Source organism: Ictalurus punctatus, chromosome 18 (genome assembly GCF_001660625.3).
Source record: "Ictalurus punctatus breed USDA103 chromosome 18, Coco_2.0, whole genome shotgun sequence".
NCBI lineage: Eukaryota > Metazoa > Chordata > Actinopteri > Siluriformes > Ictaluridae > Ictalurus > Ictalurus punctatus.
Window position 1 is genome coordinate 19486843 of NC_030433.2, and position 13326 is coordinate 19500168.

Here is a 13326-nt window from a genome sequence, read left to right on the forward strand (position 1 = left end):
CCCGGGTCGCTAACGACCCGAGGTATGTGTTTAAGGGTTAAATAATGACTATAATTCAACATGTTTCTGAGTTATATTCTGCAGCATGGTTCCTCTCACCATCATTCATTGGATGGGAAAAAGCCCCGAATGTTATTGTGTAATTCTTATACTGATGGTGAGAGAGAAATATATATAGAGAGAGATTTCACTGCGGAGAAGAAGAAATATGTACTAGTGCAGATTCTGAGAGATTAAGATGCAGACAGGAGAAGGTTATTGTATGTTGTGGCCTAGCATTCTCCACTCTGCCATAGAGCTCCAGTGATCGATTGGCTTTTCCACATGCTCCCTCATTACCTCCAGCATCTCACATCTCCCTGTCTCACTCCTTATGCCCCCTCTGCCTGACTCTATCTCTTCCCCTGGGTGTTGGAGCTCCAGCATATCACTCTAACACTCATGTAAAATAGCGTGTGTATTCATTATCCCTCACCGGGAGGCGCCACTTCAACAGTGTGGCATTTCATCAGGGGAGTTCATGAGAGCCTCTCACACAATGTGGGAAATGTGTGTGGAAAATAGGAAAGTTCTAGACATGTGCCCAGCCTTCGGCAAATAACAATCGACTTTCACCTGCAAGAACTGCCATGGACTTGGTGTATTCCTGTCTCAAGTCCAGTGGAGTAGAATGGGATAGATACCAGATCCATCAGATCCACCAGGATGAAATTCTTAGTGAAGATGAATGAATGAATGACATGCGACAAATTCAGAATAATAAATCATTATGGTTTTCTAGAAATAGTTTTGGAACATACACCATATGCAGTAGACTTGCCATGGTATTTGGTCATACCGGTTATACCGGTTATGAGGGACAATTCCGGTATGAAATTTTACATCAGTTTAAAGGGGGAAACATGTTAATGAAACTTACTTAAAAATAACAGCTATATCAATATTCTAACGAATACAACAACCTTAAATAATGTATAGTTGCCTAATGAAGAGTTTGTGATAAATGAAATGAAATGAACGCACTGAAAGTTATTTACTGACGCATCAAAACTACGCTGGCAGCATAGCACATGCACTGACAGAAGACTTTAGACATGCTTAACTGACAGGAACAACTGGGTGAGGTCAGAGGGGCAGCACAAACATGTGTAAAATATTAAACAGAACTCCGGAGCTATCTATCTAGCCGGAGACCAGTATTGAAATGACCAAATACTTGATTCATAACTAGGTGTGTAAAGTTCCAAGTTACATAAACATGATACGAGCAGAGCATAAGGATATCTTTGGATGTACTTTGCATGGCAGTGTAGCAGCTAAAACAAAATAATTGTGTCTCCTCTTGTCTAGCGACACCAAACTAGCCTAGTCTCATGTAAGATTGGCAAAAAGTTTTATATTTTATCCGATTGGTAGTCCTGCAAATAGTGATAACACCCGAGGCAAGTTTTTTGATAAATCCAACTTTTTGTCCAATTTTTACATTATTTAAGCAATTAGCCCTCACATGCAAGAAAATAATGCATGGAAACAGTCTATTTAGAAGTACATTTCTAAATGTTTTTTGATGGAGGAGAATCTGAGCTCAGCCCCGGATGATTAACAGTGCAACTAACGCCCCTTCCCTTTAACATTGCTGAAAAGCCATCTTTCAAAAATAATGCTACACGCTCTTGACACATTTGATTACACTTTTTCAGTTTCATTTTCATATTTAGTTTTTTTTTTTTTTTAAATCAAAAAGTGAAATCAAGATGCACCAAAAATTAGCCCATAGCACCATTTAGCATCCAACCAGAGCTAATACCGGTATTACTGGTTTGAACTAGGGATACCGTACCGGTGTGAAAATTAGGAATTCGTGGCAAGTCGAATGTGCAGATGACTTCTTAACTGTCTGAAGAAGCACTAGGCTTGTTCTCTATGCCTAATAAAGTTCTCACGTGCAGTAATCACAAATCCTGCCTACCTGCCACATATCGGCAATTTTTTTGCTAACTCTGCCATGGTACCAGGCACTTTAGCCCTGTTCACACCTGGCATTACGAATGCATCTTCAGTGACCAGTTTGTGATCTGATTTCATACATAATTTCTGCTGCAGAAAGGCTGTCATGCACGTTTATAATGTCAGTCTTCCACCGCATTTATATAGCTTTTATACATTTATACTGTTTTGCGTTTTAATCTTGTGGTCTGCTAACGAAACTTATAAATGAATGAGAGAAGAGACGACAAATGAAGCTATGAAAAGCAGCTGCTTTTGTCTTTGCTGTTATAGCATTGTCTTTATCCATAAGCCTAGCAGCAGAGAGCTCTCCCTCTCAGCATGATTTTCAATGATTGCATTTTTTCCAACAAGGGCAATGACGCAGCGGATTAAGCAGGCCTAATTAGGTGGGATGCATATGACGAATGCATTTTGATGCATCCCAGACCACCACCGAATGTGGTTCGAATCATAGATCACGATGTCTCTTCGAGACACACTTGACCAAATTTATGCCTGTACTTAGCGCTGACCACTTGTGATCCGATTACCCAGGACGCATGTTAATGCCAGGTATGAATGGGGAATTTGACAGGTAAACGTAAATGGCTGTATATTTAATACATAATAAAGGTATAAAGTACTTTTATACTGAGGTATAAGGAAACTTTTGAGAAGTTTCTTTTCATGTAGTGCCTTAAACCAGCTGAAGTTTTATTGGGTATATTGGGTACAGTTACAGTGGCAGTTGTACACAACAATAATTTCATGCCCTGGTCACGCAAAGATAAATTCCAGTCAGAATGAATATGGCAATGAGAGAAGCGATAAAACCCATAAAAATCTGAAATTACACACGTTCAATAGGATGGCATTGAAAGAGCCTCATAAATGAGTTAACAGAATTATCCTTCCGGCACATATGTTCTTGAATGTTTATTAAAGACGTTATATTCGCTTCCCTCATCTGGAGAAATGCAGTTTGCTTTAAAGATGTCTTTAAGTATTTAGTGCACAATAAAAGGAAAGTGTGTAATTATTTTTCTCACTTCCTACAGTGTACAGTAATTGCTAGAAAGAAGTGCATGGGAAAGGGGGAGCGTAAATATTCTAAGGGCCATACATTTCCAGTATCTTATATTCACAGGCTCTATATTCCCAAAATCTGTATTTCATTCTTACATTCACATGCCCAATACTGTTCTGTCAATATTCTCAGGACCCTATATTTCAGGACCCTATATTCCCTGGGCCCTATATCTTCAGACTCCATATTCCCAGGGCATTTCTAATAATCTAAGAACCCTAATCATCTTCAGGGCCTAATATTTCCAGCAATGTATATTTCCAGGATCTATATTCCCAGGTTTTATATTACCAGGCCACTATATTTTCATGGACCCTATATTTTCATGCTCCATATACCCAGAGCCCTATATTTTTGGGTTCTGTATTCCCAGGAAGCTATATTTCTAGAACCCTACATCTTCAGGGCCTAATATTTCCAGAGGTGTGTTTCCAGAACCCGATGTACATGAAGCACCATAGTCCCCAAGGCACTATATTTCCTGGGTCCTATTCCCATGACTGTGTTTCCCCAGGACCCAGTGTCCTATATTTCCAGGACACTATATTGCTAAGGTTCTGTGTCCTAGCCCCCTACTTTCTGGGACCCGTATTGCCACAGCCTTGTTTCAAGTGGCATATATACACAGAGCTTATTTTTTCATGGTACTATAATCCCGCACCACATCCCAAGACCCTATGTTGATTGAGCCCTATTCACCCAGGGCCCAATATCCCAGAGATCACAGTTTCCCTATATTCTTAGGGACCTATATTCCCACAGCCTTATGTTCTAACGGCCTATGTTCCCAGAGTGTAATTTTACCAGGGCCCTATATCCCCAGGGTCCTATATTGACAGAACCCTATTTTCGCACAGCCTGATATTCCCTGAGGTTTGTTTCCAGAACCAAAGTTCACGAAGCACTATATGACCATATATATTCAATAGGTCCTGTTTACAGAACACTTTATTGTGAGAGGTTTTTTTCTCAGGCTCCCATATTCCCACAGCCTTTGCTTCATGGGCCATATATTTATTTACAGACCCGTATATTTACAGAGTCATTGTCTCAGGATTTGTGTTCCCAGTTTTGTTTTTTACTTGATTTGTAGAGAAATTTCCTGTGTCAATTAATGCCAACTATGGAGATAAATGTAAATAATAGTGCATTATAACTACACCCTTTAACCCCTCATGATTTAAGACCATTTTGGAGATTTAACCAAGACATAGGGAGGAAAAGTCTCAGATCACCACCCAATGCAGGAGATGTTGCACAGCACCATTATTATCCCCGTGGCCACTGAAAAGAATTCAGGTGAGCCACTGCTTGTGATGGGCTCAACCACAGTTAAACGTCCCTTTCGATTTCTCCGTGCTATTAGAGAAATAAGTGATCAAATTCTTCCCTGCTTGCCCATTGTTATCAGTTTCTCAGCGAGGCAAATGGCTGCAGTTGTTGCTGTGCGGGACCCAGCAAGAAAGAGATCAATGGTTCAGTAATAGTGCTGCTGAGGATGGACCACCATGATCCCTGCAGGGGGCCGGTGCATTTTGCTTGAACGGTAGACCCGGTGTGAGCCTGTATTCGCTTTCGTTGAAACGATCGCTTGTCTTTAGCTTAGCCTGAAGGTGGAATGGTCTTTTATTGATTCTTCGCTCTTGGGCTAAGCTCATGTGGAGCTATTTGAGGATACTGCAAAGCCAGTGCCCATGGCAAAACAGTGGCAAACCTCAACACTAAAGAAAACAGATATGAGACACGATAATCAGCTAGCTGCAGGGGTTCTCCTACCACCAAGCTACATTCACAATTAGAATGCAGGAATAACGCAGAAAATTCAGACCCAGCATCCTCCATTCACGTACAGAAGGAGACAGTGGTGGACAGATGGATAGACTGATGGATGGCTGTTTGGATGTGCTGATTGTTTTGTTTTGCTAGATCCCACTGATACAGGAAATCTCACTTAATTTCTGGTCCCGGAGACCAGACAGTCAGCGCCACTGCTGCTGTACACTGCATGCTAATTCACCCCTATAGCATTAGCATGCACATTCATGCCACTCTGAGATGCTTATCAGCTTTTGCCCCAGACTTACAGTGGGTTGATTAGTATAGAAAAGCGTTAGGAAATAATTGATGTTAGGAAGCTTAGAGATGCTCCCAAATAGTAGGAGATGGTGAGTTCAAATCCCAACAGTGCCACATCCGTGGTTGAGGTAATCCAAGAAAGCCTTATTGTACTCTCTGGGTGCTAATGATGACCTTGCTTCCCCTCTCTCTTTGGGCTGTGATCTTTCATGAGGACATGCAGGAATACATAATCTATGTAATCATTTGTATAGTAACAGCTTATTCACAGGTAATTTAATGGGGGACACGGCACATAAACAGATTATAAACAACAGAAATTTAATCATTGGCAAATCCATGTGGTATAAGAGGAATTATTATGGGATGCGCCATTGTATGGAAATAATCAACTTTGCATTGATAGTAACTACTCTTCAACACACCAGCTTGTCACTCAGTATTTCTCTATAACAGCACCACACATAGTGCTTTATTACTTACTTTAATTAAATCCCACCTTTGGGGAACAGAAGCACTGCGTTACCATTCTTTAAGTAACAGAGACCCAGATTATACCTGTTGAAATTAGAGATATCAACCTAACTATTAAAGCCAAGTTTGAGTGTAAACAGTTTTCTGATGTCATTAAACACCCGTGTCAAATCTTATCAAATCTTTTGGATCTTGTTTGTTTTATCGACTTTGATTGGAACAAATCAAAGCGTCTTTTTTATACTGATAAGAAGAATTCCATATGGGATATGTAAAAGCAGTTTTTTTAAAAAAAACATTGGATGCTAACAAAGATATTGGAAAGCTCATGATGGCTCAATAAAAGCTGACAGCTTTCTAAAGATAAACATAAATGATTTAATTTAATTACAGTAATTGACAGAAGCCAATAATCATGTTCACAATTAAAACAGAATTCTTGGGCATGAGCAGGCTAGAATTTCGAAGACTCTCCATGCAGCTTTTACTAGCTGCTCAGTGGTCACAGTTCAGTTATGAAAAGTGGTATGGAATTATTTGAGTTCATTTGAAGGGAAGAGAATCAGGGTTGGAGTGCTAAAGTAGAAGAAAAATTGGTTAAATAGCAGCATTTCTTTGATGGTGACATCCCAGTGTCATTTTCCAGGTCCCCATAAATTCGTGTTTTGACAGCAAATCAAGCGCAAAGCGATAACTCCTTGTCAAAATGCCTATGGCTGAACACAGAGCTCTGAGTGCTGAGAGGCGCCACCGCTGCTATTTCCATAAATTGGGATTCAAAGGAAATTATATATTCAAATTCCCCTTGGAAATTAAGACACATTATATAGATAGGATACAATGAAGAACTCAACCGCCTGTCACCAGAAGAAAGCAGCAGTCTCTTCTTTGTGGTGCACTGAAGTGAAAATGACTGAAATAAAAAATAAAAATCAGGTCATTGGAAGAACTCAAATCTATTAACAGGCTTGAAATGTCCACAATTTTAGGATTACATAATGGTGTCTCTTTGTCCAAAGAAGAACAGTATTGGTAAGCTATGTAAAGCAAAATATAAAATAAAAGAGGACTCTAAATACACTGGAATATGTAAGTAATAAATTACTGTGTGGAGTACTCTTCTAGTAAAGTACTGAGTAACAGGGTGGTGTGATGAAGCGGAGTTACTGTTATCATCCAAAACTTAATTATTTTCCTATAGCAGCACATCCCCAAGTGTTTTATTCCTTGAGGATGTGGTGTTATACGTAGGAAAATAATTAAGTTTTGATGTCCAAATGATTAAAAAAAATTTATTTACTAAAGAATGGCACCTCATACATTTTACGCATTTATAGTTATATTTAGTGGGCGCACAGTGGATTAGCTTAGTGGGTAGCACATTTGCCTCACACCTGCCTCTGCCCTGTGTGCCCAGAGCTTGCATGTTCTCCCCAGGCTTCGAGGGGTTTCCTCTGACTACTTTGGTTTCAGTGCAAAGACATGTGTTGTTGGCTGACTAGCATTTCCAAATTGTCTGTAGTGTGTAAATGGGTGTGTGATTGTGCCCTGTGATGGGTTGGCACTCCTTCCAGGGTGCTTCCCACCTTCTGCCGCGAGTTCCCTGGGATAGGCCCCAGGCTCCCCATGACCGTGTGTAGGATAAGTGGTAGGGAAAATGGATGGATGGATGGATAGTTATATTTTATATTGTGGAATATCAGCAAAAAAATGGTTCAGTTCTGTCATGTATTTCCTCTTTAGAGTGTGCTGTACCTTCTCGTGCGCAGCATGGATTCCAGCGCGAACACCCTTCCGTGACTTTTGCATTGATTTGATCACCATCCATGTGTATTTTGATTCTAGTCATGTTTCTGTCCCTGTCTTGTCATTGGTTTATTGCCCTAGTGTGTCATTATTGTTTTCACCTACTTCGTTTACTTTCTGATTAATTTGTTTGTTAAAATCTGTCTGTTACTTTTTCTCATTGTGAAGTCTTATCATGCAAGTCCAAGCCTTATTTTCTTGCTTCCAAGTCCCATGTTTGCAAGTTTTCATCCTCCACAGCATGCAGACAACCCATTAAACCAGATGACTAAATTAAAAAAAGTATGTGGTGTAAACAAACATCAGAGTCAATTAAGCTTAAGTAACGTAGCCAAAATCCTAATCACAATTACGTTTCAGAACCATCAAAAGCATCAACATTTTCTTCAGACATGTTTATAGTCATTGATAACATAACAATGGTTTATATATGTTAGCAAATTTACCAGTTCTAATTTAAATGTTTAACTAAAATAGTTCACTAAACATTGCCTAGCTTCCAAGCAAGCACAGCTACTGGTTTCAAGTACAACATAATATCTAGCAAAATATTCGGTCTAGCTAGCAAACTAGGTTACTAATGAAATTACACAATCTTATTAGCATTAGCATTAACTAGGCTGGAGAGGTAACTTGAATAACCTAGATTATTAAGCTAGTCAGTGCTAACATGGTGCTGCATTAAGATAATTGGCTAGTTTAGCTAATGTTGGTAAACTCCTGAAATAAAATCAATAGTTTATGCTAAGCCGAAGAAATTCTTGTGACATCGCATCAAGTTTGTAATTGGCTGATCAGAGTGAATTTCTGAGGTGTCCTTTGGTATTTAAGGTGAGAGTGGCTGTATTGATGTATAATGCTATTTTATTGTGTGGCTAATGCTATTTTAATGGGTGTCTAATGCAAATAGACACTATTATTTTTGAATAGGTTTAGAGGATGTAGTAATAATAAATGGCAGAACTGACATAAAGCTTCAGAAAGGCTCCGTGTGAGGCTCTGTGAGGAACTTATCATATCACTGTTACGCTTTATTTTCCTGTCAAATCTGTTTGAATGTCTTTATGACATTTATTATTTTTTTTTCTTTTACAGCTAAATAGTGATAAATCTGAAATAATCATTTTTGGTCCACCAGTCTCAAGTGCTGCTATTTTCAATCAGTTATGTTCTCTGTCTACCAATGTGCATGATTATGTCAAAAAAAAAAAAAACTTGGTGTAGATCCTACATTGTGTTTTGATAAGCAGATCAGTACTGTTTTTCTGATCAGCTTTTTTTCAGCTGAGATCTATTGCTAAAATCATGGAAATGGTCTCTAATTAATACCTGGAAACAGTTATTCATGCTTTTATAACATCAATGTTAGACTACTATAATTCCCTTTATTTTGGATAAACTGCTCTAGACTGCAAATGGTACAAAATGCGGCAGTTAGATTATTGACAGGCGCCAGAAAACGTGAGCATATTACTCCTGTCCTCGCCTCTTTTCACCAGTTGCCAGTCAATTTGCGCAATTGATTTTAAAATTTTGCTGTTGGTTTTAAATCTTTACATGGACTTGCTTCCCAGTACATATGTAATGTCCTTGCTCCTACTCCTTTCAGTCCCTCATGCATATTAGATCTTCTCCCTCTATTGCTATGTTCAAATCTTCTCTGAAGACCCACTTTTATTTGTTATCTTTTAATTTGGTCTGAGGGTGTAGAATTTTTATTTGTCCATTGGTATTTGATGTATTTTATGGCGTAGTATAAAACATGAACATATCTTGAGCTTGTGTTAAAAACAGACCTTAACCAAACAGCATTTAACCAAAAACCCATTCAAAAACCCCATTGACTTCGGGAGGATGAATGTCGAGTACCCAGAAAAATGAAGTCAAGATCATCGAGCGCTAGCGCTGGAGCTGGCAGAATGATGAATAGTCCTGAATAATGAAGAATGAGTTATCCTGTGATTGTTCTGATGTCTGTACACAGGAGACGGAGATCCTGAACACGGCCGTGCTCACCGGCAGGACTGTCGCCATGCCTATCAAAGTGGTCACCGTGGCAACGGATGGGGCTGTAACTGATGTGACCGAGTCCGTGGAGTGTCAATCGATGGATGATGACGTTGTTAAGGTGAGTGTAAATGCCATACTACATCATTAATGCTCTTGTGGCTGAATGAGCACAAATCCCCATGGCCACGCTCCAAAATCTAGTGGAAAGCCTTCCTAGAAGAGTGGCGGTTATTATAAAAGAAAAGGAGGATTAAATATGGAATGGGATGTTCAACAAGCACATATGAGTGTCAAGGTCAGGTGTCCACATACTTTTGGCCATATAATGAACTTCTGTGTGCTTTGACTTCTTGCAGGGAGTAAATCTAAAATACACAAAATGAAATCATAATATATGTTTGATATACATCTTACAAGAACAGTAGGCTTAAGATCAAGGTCGTTGTTTTAGACTCAATTTCTGCTCAAGTTCTGTATTAAATACGTAACTGTGAATATGGAAACTGTACAAGATTACAGTAAATGAAACACATTAATGAATTATATATCAATCTATATAAATATTATAAACCGTGTGTATAAACTATGACTGTGACTAGGCCATGTTAAACATTTGACATTTTAATCTGAATTTAATTTATTATTAAATCAGTGTTATTGCGTGCTGCTCATTTATAGTCGTCTGCAGTTTGCCTAAAACACACAGCAGATAAACAGAAGCAGGAAGATGCTCACAGTGGAGACAAATGGGGAGAAATAAACCTTCTCTTCTGTAAATGATTTGAATTTCGCGTTCCTCCTCTTGGCCCTGTGATTCTGTCAACTGAACAAAAGTCTGTCAGGTTCTACAGCCAGAGGCGAAAAGCTGAGAATATGAATTTTTTCCTGATACATTGTTCTTGCATTTGGGAAATAGAGTGTTACAGTAGTGTATGTGTGTGTGTGTGTGTGTGTGTGTGTGTGTGTGTGTGTGTGTGTGTGTCAGAGTGTGCGTTTGTTCCCTCTGGCTTTAATTAATATAGGGAACACCTGCAACTCTGACCTCTGACACACACACACACACACACACACACACACACACACACACACACACACACACACACACACACACACACACACACACACACACACACACACGCACGCATTCAGATGTCTTTTTCCCAGCTTACACTGGTTACAAACAGCCTATTTTACTCAGTCCTCCTCCTCCTCCTCCTCCTCCTCCTCTTCATCATCATCATCAGTCTGTGGTATAAGAGGAATAAAACACTTCAGGATGTACTGTTATGTAAAAATGATCAACTTCAAGGTGTTAACCGTAACCACGTTTGCACACATCACCCAATCACTCAGTATTGTACTATAACAGCAGCACACACTGTGGTTTATTATTTGCTTAAGAAGCTAGCAACAAGCTGGAGTACACAAAGATGTGTCAGTTGTTAACCGGGACTGACGTTTTGGGCTCAAACTTGCAGTGTTCTCTCCTTTATATTTAAAAAAATATATATTTTTTCAAATGGGGCAGTGGTGGCTCAGTGATTTAAGGCTTTGGGTTACTGATCAGAAGGTCAGGAGTTCAAGCCCCAGCATGGCCAATCCACCACTGTTGGGCCCTTGGGCAAGGCCCTTAACCCTTAACCCTCAGTTGCATAAATGAGATAAATGTAAGTCGCTCTGGATAAGGACGTCTGCCAAATGCCATAAATGTAATGTCCTGACATCATCCCTGATCTATCAATCACCAATGTTTAGCGAAATAGGGAGAGAGTACATTCACAGAAAGACCAATTACATCCATGGACATAATGCATAAACTTGAGATATCAGTCTAAAAGTGAAGTAATGATGTTAATAATTGTGCTTTATCGAAGTCTGGAAAATACAAAAAAGCAAAAAAGATATGAAACACCATTGGGTGCTTGGACTTAATTAAAAAAATGTCAACAAAACACAATGGAAATATAAAAGCTGTTTGTTTCTTTTTTATGATGGATGAAAGTGATATTATGTTCTAAAAGTACTGGAAAGAAATGAAAAATGATATCCTGGCACACTGAATTGAAATCGAACCAAATTAAATTGCAGGGTGTCGAGAGATTACATCTGAGAAATTGCTCTACACAAATCAGCACGCGCAAATGACAAGTTTTATTCCAGTTCCTTCCATATGGAGTGTAACTTTGCAGATGTTTGGAGGATAATGCAGAACAAGTTACATGCATGCGGATTGCATCTCATTCTTGTTAGTCAATACTGAGGGTTTGATTTTCTCTGTACAGGTGTCTGAGAGGTGCGACTATGTGTATGTGAACGGGAAAGAGACAAGAGGGAGGGTGAGGATGATGTTGAACTTCACTTACAATTACCTGAGCGCCCAGCTGGAGGTGAGTGTATGGATGCCCCGCCTCCCACTGCAGATTGACATGGCCGACCCCGAGCTCAACCAAATCAAGGGATGGAGGGTCCCCGTCTCTGGGAGCAACCAGAGGTGAGGCTTATCAGAAACACTGTTCCTATCGATTGGTTCCTGAATGATGCATCGTTAGTCATACGTCTGCATTTCTCCAAAAGTTCCTGTCTAATATATCTACATTCTTGACAAGCTCAAGGTCAGGATGATTATTTCAGTCCTGTCCAATTTAGTCCATCTCTGTGATTTTAGAAACAGATGTTGTGTCTTCTTTTTTTTTTTTTTTTTCTTTTTTCCAGCTTCTACATGCGACGTTTAGTCTTCAACGTGCACTCATTTAAACAATTTTTAAACATTTCCAGCAATGGTGAACAGTTTGAAAGAGTCCAGAACGTGAACGTCACATCACTGAGTAAGTCAGTTGGCTAAAAAAATGAAATAAAATCAATCTGAGAGATTGAATGGCAAGTTGCACACATTGGTATATAGACCTCAGACGTCATCACGGACTTAAGCACTATTCGGAAGTTACATGATAGAGGCATGTCTCAGTTATGTGCACTTCTGGCTTCAGACTTAAGTGCGTTGTTCTTGGGTGATATGGCTTGAGAGAGAAGCAGTATTAAGTCCAGTGCCAATGTGTGACAGTTTGACATAGCTACAATATTTAGCAAATAGAAATAGCAGATTAGTAGCATCCAAAAATCCCTTATATCCCATGTAAACCTTACAGTTTAATGATCTCAATTTAGTATCTCATGGCTTCTTTAAGTTGTGTGCACAATTAACTGTCGGAGCACGATATAAAAAATTTAAATGCAAAATAATAGGATTTGCTGGATCAAGCGCTATTTTATAAGCTGCTGAAAATGAGCCATAATGTTCAATTAAATTAGATTTGCAGTTATTAATGTGATAATTACAACTAGTACTGTTCATGCAGCAATGTACTAGAATACACTATTTCCAGCTTCAGTCCACACTAACCATACCGCTTTTTTTTTTTTTTTTTGGCAAGTCCTAGTGATTAAAGGTAGTGGTCTAGATACTATGGAAAAATGCAAGTAGGACATAATGTAGTGCCCAAATGGTCAGAAACTATCCTGGATTTATTTACATCTGTAAATGACGCCTACCGAGGAGAGCGTCAGTTTGGCTCTCGACGTTTGCTGAAACTTTTATGAAAATCTGGTGCTGTGAACCGATCAGAAAATAATCTCCAGTGAGAAGCACACACACAGTGCTGCTCCTCAGAAGTGAAGGGGCTCAGACAGGCAGCAGCACTCATTTAACATGAGACTTTATTCAAATATTATGCAAGTCATTAGAATCAGATGCCATGATGCATAAATGCTTAACAATCTAAGAGACTGAGGTAGATAAAAGGTCATTACTCACCCTGATGGCGAGGAGCACGGTTTATGGATGAGTATTGATTGAGAACAGCAAGGACTGACCCCAGGTCAGCACT

At 39.3% G+C, this 13326-nt stretch overlaps 1 protein-coding gene across 1 annotated transcript in view; it reads left to right on the forward strand.

Annotated features, from left to right (window-relative positions):
* Window positions 1-13326, forward strand: part of si:dkey-112m2.1 (transmembrane protein 132D) — a 104608-nt gene that overhangs the window by 76387 nt on the left and 14895 nt on the right. Inside the window, exons 4-5 of the mRNA XM_017491974.3 lie at window positions 9417-9560; window positions 11725-11933. Coding sequence (XP_017347463.2) covers window positions 9417-9560; window positions 11725-11933 — 353 coding nt within the window. The remainder of the gene's footprint in view (window positions 1-9416; window positions 9561-11724; window positions 11934-13326) is intronic.